This window comes from Ranitomeya imitator, chromosome 5 (genome assembly GCF_032444005.1).
Source record: "Ranitomeya imitator isolate aRanImi1 chromosome 5, aRanImi1.pri, whole genome shotgun sequence".
NCBI lineage: Eukaryota > Metazoa > Chordata > Amphibia > Anura > Dendrobatidae > Ranitomeya > Ranitomeya imitator.
The window spans coordinates 563,952,505-563,964,437 of record NC_091286.1 but is presented as its reverse complement, the minus strand read 5'-3'; the positions used below and the strand labels follow the sequence as shown (position 1 = coordinate 563,964,437).

Genomic DNA, 11,933 nt, shown 5'->3' with positions numbered 1-11,933 from the left:
GTGGGCACCATATCCCTGTTAAAAAAAAAATAGTTATATACTCACCTTCTGGCGGTCCCTGGATCCAGCCCAGGCCTTTAGTGGTGCTCGTCACGACGCTCCGTACCCAGTAATACATTGCGGCAATAACACGTGATGATGTAGCGGACGTCATTTCCGGTAATTGCCGCAATGGATTCTTGGGACCGGAGCGTCGCAAGGAGCGGGAAAGGCGCCGGAAGGTGAGAATAAAATGATTTTTATTTTTTTTAATTATTTTTAACATTAGATCTTTTTACTATTGATGCTGCATAGGCAGCATCAATAGTAAAAAGTTGGTCACACAGGGTTAATAGCAGCATTAACGGACTGCCAAACCGCTATGTGGGCACTGACTGGAGGGCAGTAGGGAAGGGGAATTCGTGGCCAGACTGTCCGTCATGGAAGTTGTTGCTTTGCTTTGTTTTGTATGTGTGTGTGTGTAATATATATATATATATATATATATATATATATATATATATATATATATATATATATATATATATATATATATATAAAATTTTATTTTTTTTTTGAGAACAATTAGTAAACTTTCTTCACACTAGGGTCTTCAGTCCTTTGTATAATCCTTTGGCATACTTAGTGTATGAGTTGGCGATGCCTTTGGCTCTGTCTTACGCCAAATTCAGACCTGAGGTAACCATGCTCCATGTACGGAATGGCCTCGTGTTTGCCGCCTGTTGATTCCGGGTCGGTAGACATGTGGCCAGTTCATACATCATGGTCCCTGTTTGATGGAGTTCTTAATTCAACCTCAAGTTATATGGGCAGCTCCTGACTGCTGTGGTAACGCATCAAAGACCATTATTGCCACAATGATGGTATAAATGTTGCCTTGGTTGTTCTACTTTAAGGGAATGTGTCCCTAGATTTTTAGAAGTAGAAAATCTGCAGAGCAAATAAAGCGCAAATAGGGTCTTAACTTTTTAAAACCATGGGGTGCACTGGGGAGAGGTACGCTCAACTTGTTTTGTTGTAGCTAAGTAACATGTAAAAAGCATGGATCTGCTGCAGGGCACGGGTTCAGAGAACGGGGATAATGGAAAGTTTGTAAGGTTTTGTCCTGAGATAGATGTCCTGCATGACCTCAAAACACGTTCACTATTAACCTGTTTGAACTAAAGCTTTGAATAATGTTGTCCGCCGTTCATCTTTATCAGCAGCGCAGATTTGGACACATACACCTGGTTTCACCGTTATCCCCAGATTTTTGGGACCCTGTCTGAGAGTAGCACAATGTAGGGTTAGAGACCTTGATTTCACCAATGTGTCACTTACTGGGCTGCTTGCAGCAGTTTTGATAACAAAAAACAGTTTTATTTGCTGCAAATCTTCCAATTCTCTGAATGCTGAGCTCTGTATAACCCCACCCACACCAGTGTTTGGAAGGCTGAGCTCTGTGTGACCCCACCCACACCATTGAATGGGATGTTGAGCTCTGTGTGACCCTGCCTCTACTGCTGATTGAAATACTGAGCACTGTATGACCCCGCCCCCACCGTTGATTAGAATCCTGAGCTCTGTATAACCCCGCCCCATTGCTGATTGGAGTGCTGAGCTCTATGATTCCACCTACACCAGTGATTGTAATGCTGAGCTCTGTATGACCCCGCTCATAACGCTGATTGGAGTGCTGAGCTCTTTATAACCCCACCCCACTGCTGATTGGAATCCTGAGCTCTATGACTCTGTCATCCCTTTCCCCTCACCCCCCACTTTATGACACATCGGATTCTATGGCAGCCAGGGCCTAATAATAATAATGTTTTGCTGAAAACATTTTTCCCTGTATAGATTTTTATTCTATAATTATATATTACTGTGTTTGTAATGATCTGAGCTATAAACTAATCATGTTATTAAACTTTACAGTGAATGCAATAAAAATAAAACAATTCTGTTTTCTGTTCATGCATCATATGAAGACTGGTCTAAAATGACATCACTAAGGCTGGGGCTTCATGATGACTTTGGCCGCAGCTACATCGTAGCATAATACATAGTAACATAGTTAGTAAGGCCGAAAAAAGACATTTGTCCATCCAGTTCAGCCTATATTCCATCATAATAAATCCCCAGATCTACGTCCTTCTACAGAACCTAATAATTGTATGATACAATATTGTTCTGCTCCAGGAAGACATCCAGGCCTCTCTTGAACCCCTCGACTGAGTTCGCCATCACCACCTCCTCAGGCAAGCAATTCCAGATTCTCACTGCCCTAACAGTAAAGAATCCTCTTCTATGTTGGTGGAAAAACCTTCTCTCCTCCAGACGCAAAGAATGCCCCCTTGTGCCCGTCACCTTCCTTGGTATAAACAGATCCTCAGCGAGATATTTGTATTGTCCCCTTATATACTTATACATGGTTATTAGATCGCCCCTCAGTCGTCTTTTTTCTAGACTAAATAATCCTAATTTCGCTAATCTATCTGGGTATTGTAGTTCTCCCATCCCCTTTATTAATTTTGTTGCCCTCCTTTGTACTCTCTCTAGTTCCATTATATCCTTCATGAGCATCGGTGCCCAAAACTGGACACAGTACTCCATGTGCGGTCTAACTAGGGATTTGTACAGAGGCAGTATAATGCTCTCATCATGTGTATCCGGACCTCTTTTAATGCACCCCATGATCCTGTTTGCCTTGGCAGCTGCTGCCTGGCACTGGCTGCTCCAGGTAAGTTTATCATTAACTAGGATCCCCAAGTCCTTCACCCTGTCAGATTTACCCAGTGGTTTCCCATTCAGTGTGTAATGGTGATATTGATTCCTTCTTCCCATGTGTATAACCTTACATTTATCATTGTTAAACCTCATCTGCCACCTTTCAGCCCGAGTTTCCAACTTATCCAGATCCATCTGTAGCAGAATACTATCTTCTCTTGTATTAACTGCTTTACATAGTTTTGTATCATCTGCAAATATCGATATTTTACTGTGTAAACCTTCTACCAGATCATTAATGAATATGTTGAAGAGAACAGGTCCCAATACTGACCCCTGCGGTACCCCACTGGTGCAAGTGAGGTCCCAGTATGACCTGGATTTTGTGCTTGTCGCGGTATTTTGCGTGTGGCAATGGGACCCCATTCACTAGCTTTGTGCTATGATGTAGCAGAGGCGTGCAGTGATCTTTGGCCGTGTGATCTGTGTCGTTTCCAGATCGCTGTGTAGTCCCAGACTAGAAACGTTAACTCATCATACAAAAGACAAGACCTCACACAGCTCCGTTTGCAGAGAAATTACAATTGAAAGACAATTAAAACATAATTTTTTAAAATATAAAGACTTGGAAAAAATTGTATGCAGCCCACAAATGGCACCATTTGAAAAAAATTGTTCAAAAATAAAACAAGTCTTCATATGGCTACATAGACAGAAATATCAAAATCGTCAGCACAGCTGATTTGTTACCCGTCAAAACATCTCACATACTTGATTTTCTCAATCATCAGAAGTTATGTGGTTCTTTATCTGCAAAGTGTACATTGGCAGGGAAAATAAGTTATAGCTTTTCGAACTTTCCAGTGAAATAAATGATTAGATTTTGAAGATGCTAATGCATGTTCCTTTAAAAGGAACCTGTCTCCTCAAAAGATGCTATTTGCCTGCACATATGGAGGTAATCTGCATGTAAATCGTGTATAAAGCCTGTGTATCCGGCTGATTGCCCCAATCCTCCCTGTAGCCGCTCACTTCTAGTTATCAGGGGGCAGTTACAATCACTGCTATAATCACTCCCCGACACTTTGATTGACAGCCTGCTCTGCACACATCTGCTGCCGTGCAGGCTGTCAGTCACATAACAGGTAAGTGTTTCTCCAGGTCAGTGACCGCTCCCCTTTAAGAGGTTAACATTCTCAATTCAAGATTTCACCAAAATGGTTCCCAACCTGGTTTTTCAGCATGAGGGCTGTTTCAGATGTGTACGACAATCGGTCCGATATTGGATCGTAATGCACGGGCTGGCCGCACGTCTGACCCGAGCGTAGCAGCTTTATATAGATCTATGAGGCTGTCACGCTCTGGTCAGGTTGTGTGGCTGGTCTGACACAGCCCTCGGTGTAGAGATCTGTAAATCAAAATGATCTTTTCAGTGATGATCTGTGGTTCCTTGTCATTCTAGCAACACTTACCTATGACACTCTGCGGTTCGCTGACACCCCGGAGTTTCCTGACACTGCAGAGCCCGTTTGGATTTTGGGGAAAAAGTACAGTGCATTAACAGGTAGTAAATATATCTCCAACTTGTCTCTACTTCACTTCATGTTATTTTCTTTCAGTTTCAATACAGGGGTTTTCCAGGCTGAAAAGGAAAGTCCACAGTCTCCCTATGTGGCTGCTGAGGTGTGACAGTGTGCCTAGTGCTCTCCCGTTCTGACTAATCTCATCCGGCTTCTCTGTGTCTTATTGAGAGAAGTGAAGGAGAATCTAGTTGCCACGTGATTGATCCCAAGTATGAAAATAACATGCATGTGATCACATGACAGCCCACTCGCACAGGGAATAAAGAGCAATCGTGACAGCGTGATCATTGCACAGTGTCACAATCCAGCAATCGTATAGGGTGACTGCAGACTTTTCTTAACAATCCGGAAAATATCTGTAACTTCCACAAACCTTTTATCATCATTTTAATTTCTAACCATTAGCCGCATGCTGTGTACTGCTGCCCATTGTCAGAAACCCTTGTAATCCCATTTCTCATTACCGTGACATCTTGTATCAAGCAGTAAAGGGAGAACATGTAAGGCCGGTTTAGGGTTAACCTATTGATCTACAATCATCTCACCTTATTACCATTATCTTCACGTAGAAAGAGAGGAGCTTCTGAATGATGTCACCTCCAGACTGTGGTTTACCTACCGACGGAACTTCCCAGCAATAGGTAAGAGCGATGTGCAGATCTGGGCCAGAAAGGGGGCATTCGTGTTTCTATTGGACATATGCACAATATCCAGGGCACGTCATATAGTTTTTCTTTGATTCCACCAGTTTTCAAGAGTTTACAGGGTCTTAATAGCGATAGGATGAATAAGTATTTTAACGTAGACTCAGGAGGAGAGGTGTATGGCCGGTTTCACACTAGCGTGCAGCTGCATGTATTTTTATACAGCCGCATGCTCCAGTCCCGAGTGCCGGCGGCAGCGCCGGGTGTTGATGTGAGAGACTCGTGTGAGTTTCTAGCATCACACACGCTAGTGTGAAACCGGCCTATAGGTGTGACTGCCTATATATGTGTTTAAGCAAAAAGCTGTGTTGAAGAGTTTGTTTGTCTCTTAAGGTTCTGAAACTTTTGCCCATTTGAAAGGACATCCCAAAAATTTAAGTTGATGCTGTTTAATGCGTAATGGGGTCAGCCACCTCTTTACATTCTCATTTCATGTGAAGGTGGAGATACAGGTCTGTGCTCACTGCTGCCTTGCAGCCCAGCACCAAGAATTACGGGAAATGTTAGTAAGAAGGGAGATGAGCATTCTGAAAAGGAAGTGATGACTGTTACAACAGAACTAGTGCCAAGAAGTAAAGCATAAAGACATAAAACAACATGAAAATTTGCAGAAAAGTTATATGGTGATCTTTAGGGGCATTATCCTTAAAAAAACGCTTAAACGTCTGTTTGTTTTTCAGCACTGGAGTGCCACTTTAAATGTATGCCCCCGGGCATATACTTACCCTCTGATGTCTTCCCCGTTTTTCAGCACTGCTCCGGTCCCGCAGCGCCATCTTGTGAGAACAGCTTCTGATTGGCCAGAAGTCAGAAGCTACGTCACAAGATGTCAGTGCAAGTCTATGAGAGCAAGAATGAGGCTCTCATAGACTGGTATTATAAAGTGACCTCTGCACCGTTCCATGAAACACTGGAGCATAAGGCAGGTCGCTTTTTGCCAGGGAGCGACGGTGGTGAAAACAGATGAAACGGCCAGGAAGTGAGTATGAGGCAGTGGGCAGGGAACATTTAAAGCGCCACTCCAGCGGTGAAATAAAAAATAAAAGCTGGAGTGGTGCTTTAAGCATTTATGACAATATCAGTAGTTGAGTTAGGATAGCGTGAGAGAGGAGAAAAAGCCACTGCCACACACCCCAGTGTATAAAGTGTGTTTAGAGTGTTTTTATTTTTTTATTATTCTTATTGTATCAACATGTCGCTATATGTGAAAACCAGAAATAAAAGCTAAAAGTAGACAAAATATATAGTTCCCTCACTGTTTGACTCCTAAAACAATATATCCTGGCGAGGGGTTAATCTGCTGATCAGCCCCATCACTGTTGGCTGGATCAAGGGGATGGGATTGGCCATTCTTTTCTCCCACTGCAGACAGGTAGAGGGGGGAGGCTCCTGCTGAAGCTGGCGGCATTACAGCCATACACAGGACTATGAGGAGGATGAGGGGACTTCACTGACTTCCGGAGACAGAGAAGATTATGTTTTAATTGTGTTATAACACAAAATAGCATCAAAGAAAAATAGATGAAAAGCGCAATTGTGGGAATTGTTTGGTGCATATAATGCTTTTACAGTTCCTTTCATCAATTATAGCCATATTCTTTACACTTTCTTTAATTTCTTTGTATTGTAGGAATTTTTTTCTCTTTGCTCTGAAAATCAGATCCTGCTGATGGTTGATCTTTTTGCTTGGTCATTTTATTTGACTGCTTTTATTGCAGCTGCCACATCTAGAAGCCAGGGACTTATTCTCAGTGTATAGTCATTGACTTATTGATTGCTACCTGCAGTTTCTGCTTTCCTGATGTAATTTGCCTTAAATAGCACAGCCAGTTCTTGTGACTCAGTCTGACTGTGCCCCATGTTATATTTCTGCTATATCCCAAACTTTGTACGGACATATGCAGAATTGCATAATTTACAATAAAAGTAAAATGTATTAGCAGCATATTTGCACGTGCTGATATACTTACACTGTTTACAGCATATAGTACTTCTATATTTTATAACCTTCTGCATTTAGTGTGTATCCTGCCAGCATCTATCTTCCATACAAATGTAATTTGAACCCCCATCCTTCTTACAAAAAAAGTTTTTTTTTTTGTTTTTTTTATATATTCTCTTTGCAGGTGGAACTGGTCCAACGTCCGACACTGGCTGGGGCTGCATGCTGCGATGTGGGCAGATGATTTTTGCTCAGTCTTTGATCTGTAGGCATATAGGACGAGGTAAGACGCAGGAGGCTAAGTTTCAGCAAAATGTTCTATTGCTGTCTTGTATGAATTTTGGTGAATTGAATGGTGGAGTCCCTCGTACGGTACAGTTGTATAAATTCTGGATTTTATGTAAAAGTTGTGCCTTGAGCAACTCAGAGCTATGTCGTTTCCTTACAGTCCCCCTACCCCCTGATTTCTGTAAGCACAACTCCTCCTTGAGTGACAGTTCTGGTGAGAAGCAGAGATGTAGTATTAGTAGAACTATAAAGCTCAGCAAAAGTTAAGGTACCGTCACACTTAGCGACGCTGCAGCGATACCGACAACGATCCGGATCGCTGCAGCGTCGCTGTTTGGTCGCTGGAGAGCTGTCACACAGACAGCTCTCCAGCGACCAACGATCCCGAGGTCCCCGGTAACCAGGGTAAACATCGGGTAACTAAGCGCAGGGCTGCGCTTAGTAACCCGATGTTTACCCTGGTTACCATCCTAAAAAAACAAACAGTACATACTTACATTCAGCTGTCTGTCCCTTGCCGTCTGTTTGCTGCACTGACTGCTGGCCGCAAAGTGAAAGCAGAGCACAGCCACAGCCACAGCGGTGAGTCACCGCTGTGTGACTCACCGCTGTGCTGTGCTTTCACTTTCACTTTGCGGCCAGCAGTCAGTGCAGGAACCAGACAGCAAGGGACAGACAGCTGAATGTAAGTATGTACTGTTTGTTTTTTTACGATGGTAACCAGGGTAAACATCGGGTTACTAAGCGCGGCCCTGCGCTTAGTTACCCGATGTTTACCCTGGTTACCAGTGAAGACATCGCTGAATCGGTGTCACACACACCGATTCAGCGATGTCTGCGGGGAGTCCAGCGACGAAATAAAGTTCTGGACTTTCTTCCCCGACCAGCGACAGCACAGCAGGGGCCTGATCGCTGCTGCCTGTCACACTGGACGATATCGCTAGCGAGGACGCTGCAACGTCACGGATCGCTAGCGATATCGTCTAGTGTGACGGTACCTTTAGTGGTTTATTCTGGATTCTACACTGTTATCATTGTATTTGCACATAGAGATAACAGTACATTTGAACAAGCACACAGCTCCAGACAGTGAGAGCCATGATTAGGAGACCTGATCAGAAAGCTATGGACTGATGATTTTGCAAGATTTAGTACAGCAGCTTGTTAGAAGCTGAGAGGAAGGGGGAGGGATGAGAGCAGATAACTGCAGTGTAGAAGTCAATGGGCTAAAGAGCTGTCTGGTATGTTAGGTGTTAACTCTTTAATGTACCTACTGCGCACTCTCAGCCAGAGATGACTGATGCCCACGCTTCATGGAAAACAGCTATACATTATGAAAGATAGAAGAATGACTGCAGATAGAAAAAGCAAGTCAGTTGTACATGTGCTCATTTTTATGCTGCTTTATTAAATCAATAAGAACTTGATTAAGATCAAGTATGGACTAGTAATAACAAAGCTGACCATACAAGTGAGAGATCTGTTTGCTGAATAGCGAACAATGGCTAATCCTACCATCCCGCAAAAAATAATTTTCTCTGGAGGGGGAAATAAGTCACTGCAATATATCTGAGATAATGGCTTTTTCCGGTGGAGAACAAAAGATCATGTATGTCCAATTCCAACATGTCCGATTATTCTTTCCCCCTACATTGGTCATTGTGGAGAGTTGTAGAACCTCCACGTTACATTTCACATGGTCAAGAAGATTAATCAGAAAAGCCAAGTTTAGCTGATGATCATCAAGAGTATGTACATCGCTATCGCTTTCCTGAAGTGTTTTCTGCTTGAAAAACTTGGCGGGTACACTGTTGTCTAAAGACTTAAAGGGGTATTCCCATCTCCAAGATCCTATCCCAATATGTAGTAGGCATAATATTAGCAAATGCCTCCAATTAGAAATGTAGTATAGTTTTTCTGATTCACTATGTCTTTGCTCATGTGCAGGCATTGCAGGATATTAGGGGTCCATGGTTACAACCACTGATATCGTGACAGTTAGCTAGTTGCTAGTGATCGTAACCATGGATACCTAAGGTCCTGCAATCCCTGCACATTAGGAAAGAGACATAGTGAATCAGAAAAACTATACTACGTTTATAACTGGAGGTATTTACCAATTTTATTATACCTACTACGTATTAGGATAGGATCTTGGAAATGGGAATACCCCTCTAATGTGCCCAAACCCTGGAGTGTATTGCCACATTAAACACAGCTGGAATATCAATTAATGAAAAGTATTCTATTAGTAATTTGTTCTTCAGCATGTTTTTCATAGATTCAGGCACTTCTGTCACGTTTTGCCTAAAGGGACGCCATTGTCAGCAATTGATTTGTTTAAGAAAAAAGATGACTTAAACAATATTTTTTTTTTTTTTTTTTTTTTTGTCCTTCTACGTATCGCAGTCTATTTAAAATAAAAAAAACAAACTTGCTATTTTCACTATTTAGTTCTTTCCTGTTAACTTCCTGTTCTTTTTGGAAACACATGTTTATTAGGTCCCTATCTTTGTATGGAAGCATCTAATGAGCGTGTGCAAAGATGGTTATGAAGGGTGGGGGAGCTGTGTCATCACCTGTTTGGTGGATCCTGTGGTATTAGATGTGTACAGAGCTGCTACCGGTCACTGTAATCCTGATTCTGCTCATATGCAGCTTTGCTGAACACTCTTCCTTTAAAGACAAGAAGTATGACTCTAAGAAAGCCTCAGTGTCCATCATGACTGTGTGGATAGTCTGAGATTGCCTCCCGTCACTAAAGCAGTAGAATGAACATATGATTTCTATTTCTTATATATATTATTGGAATTGTAATAATATATATATTACACACACACACACACACACACACACACACACACACACACACACACACAGAAAATTGTTTTTCAAAATTACATTTCACGCTAAAAACTGATTTTAAACACTAGGTCATTTTCTACTGATTGCTTGTTTTCTAATGCTACATATAGAGAGTAGTTGCGTGTGAGCCTATTGTACATGTTGCAGAAGTAATCGATCCAATGAGTGTTTTTGTTTTTTTTCTTTAGATTGGAGATGGGACAAGAAAGGTCCGACGGGAGCGTACCTCAGTATCCTGACTGCTTTCCTAGACAAGAAGGACAGTTACTACTCCATACATCAGATTGGTGAGAGACCTGTGTGGGTGAGACAATGCACTTCACTGTCGGCAGCATGACTGTGTGGATAGTCTGAGATTTCCTTTTGTCATTAAAGCATCAAAGTGAACATATGATTTCTATTTCATATATGGGAAAGGATACATACAGGATTCTTTATGCCATTCAACCCAAAACTAGAGACGTGGGTACACTGAATTGCTCATTAAAGGGGACAACACTTTTTTTTAATAGTGGCAGCTATCCGATCACAATGTTTTCACAGCTCATCTCGTATCCTTAACATCATCAATCACACATGCCCATACATCCCATGGATTTGCCACAATCCAAGCCCGTTGGGGAAAAAAACTTTCATAAAACCTTTCCTGCCATTAAAATAGTTTTGTTTTTTAAGTCGAAATGTCTGAAATTTAAAAGCAAATTACAATAAGTGGTAAAAATTTGTAAAAAAAAAAAAAAAAAAAAAAGATATACTGTAGGTATTATTTGTCAAAACAAGGTTATTACCTTTCAGATCAGAAAACAATATATCTTGGTTATATATGTCTTGAACACTATTTATTGTTAAGTGGCCATGCCAGGCATGTTAGGCCAGGTTTACATGGCAAACGGAAGGAAGAGCTGCACTCAAGTAAAGTGCCACCCAAACATAGAAATAATAGGAGGAATACAGTTGTGGCCAAAAGTATTGACACCCCTGCAATTCTGTCAGATAATACTCAGTTTCTTCCTGAAAATGATTGCAATCACAAATTATTTGGTATTATTATCTTCATTTAATTTGCCTTAAATGAAAAAAACACAAAAGAGAATAAAGCAAAAAGCAAAACATTGATCATTTCACACAAAACTCCAAAAATGGGCCAAACAAAAGTATTGGCACCCTCAGCCTAATACTTGGTTGCACAACCTTTAGCCAAAATAACTGCGACCAACCGCTTCCGGTAACCATCAATGAGTTTCTTACAATGCTCTGCTGGAATTTTAGACCATTCTTCTTTGGCAAACTGCTCCAGGTCCCTGATATTTGAAGGGAGCCTTCTCCAAATTGCCATTTTTAGATCTCTCTACAGGTGTTCTATGGGATTCAGGTCTGGACTCATTGCTGGCCACCTTAGAAGTCTCCATTGCTTTCTCTCAAACCATTTTCTAGTGCTTTTTGAAGTGTGTTTTGGGTCATTGTCCTGCTGGAAGACCCATGACCTCTGAGGGAGACCCATCTTTCTCACACTGGGCCCTACATTATGCTGCAAAATTTGTTGGTAGTCTTCAGACTTCATAATGCCATGCACACGGTCAAGCAATCCAGTGCCAGAGGCAGCAAAGCAACCCCAAAACATCAGGGAACCTCCGCCATGTTTGACTGTAGGGACCGTGTTCTTTTCTTTGAATGCCTCTTTATTTTCTCCTGTAAACTCTATGTTGATGCCTTTGCCCAAAAAGCTCTACTTTTGTCTCATCTGACCAGAGAACATTCTTCCAAAATGTTTTAGGCTTTTTCAGGTAAGTTTTGGCAAACTCCAGCCTGGCTTTTTTATGTCTCGGGGTATGAAGTGGGGTCTTC

General features: G+C 41.8%; 1 protein-coding gene across 1 annotated transcript in view; it reads left to right on the top strand.

Annotated features, from left to right (window-relative positions):
• ATG4B (autophagy related 4B cysteine peptidase) overlaps positions 1-11,933 on the top strand; it is a 57,653-nt gene that overhangs the window by 992 nt on the left and 44,728 nt on the right. The window contains exons 2-5 of the mRNA XM_069727711.1: positions 4,169-4,270; positions 4,859-4,930; positions 7,120-7,218; positions 10,277-10,375. Coding sequence (XP_069583812.1) covers positions 4,169-4,270; positions 4,859-4,930; positions 7,120-7,218; positions 10,277-10,375 — 372 coding nt within the window. The remainder of the gene's footprint in view (positions 1-4,168; positions 4,271-4,858; positions 4,931-7,119; positions 7,219-10,276; positions 10,376-11,933) is intronic.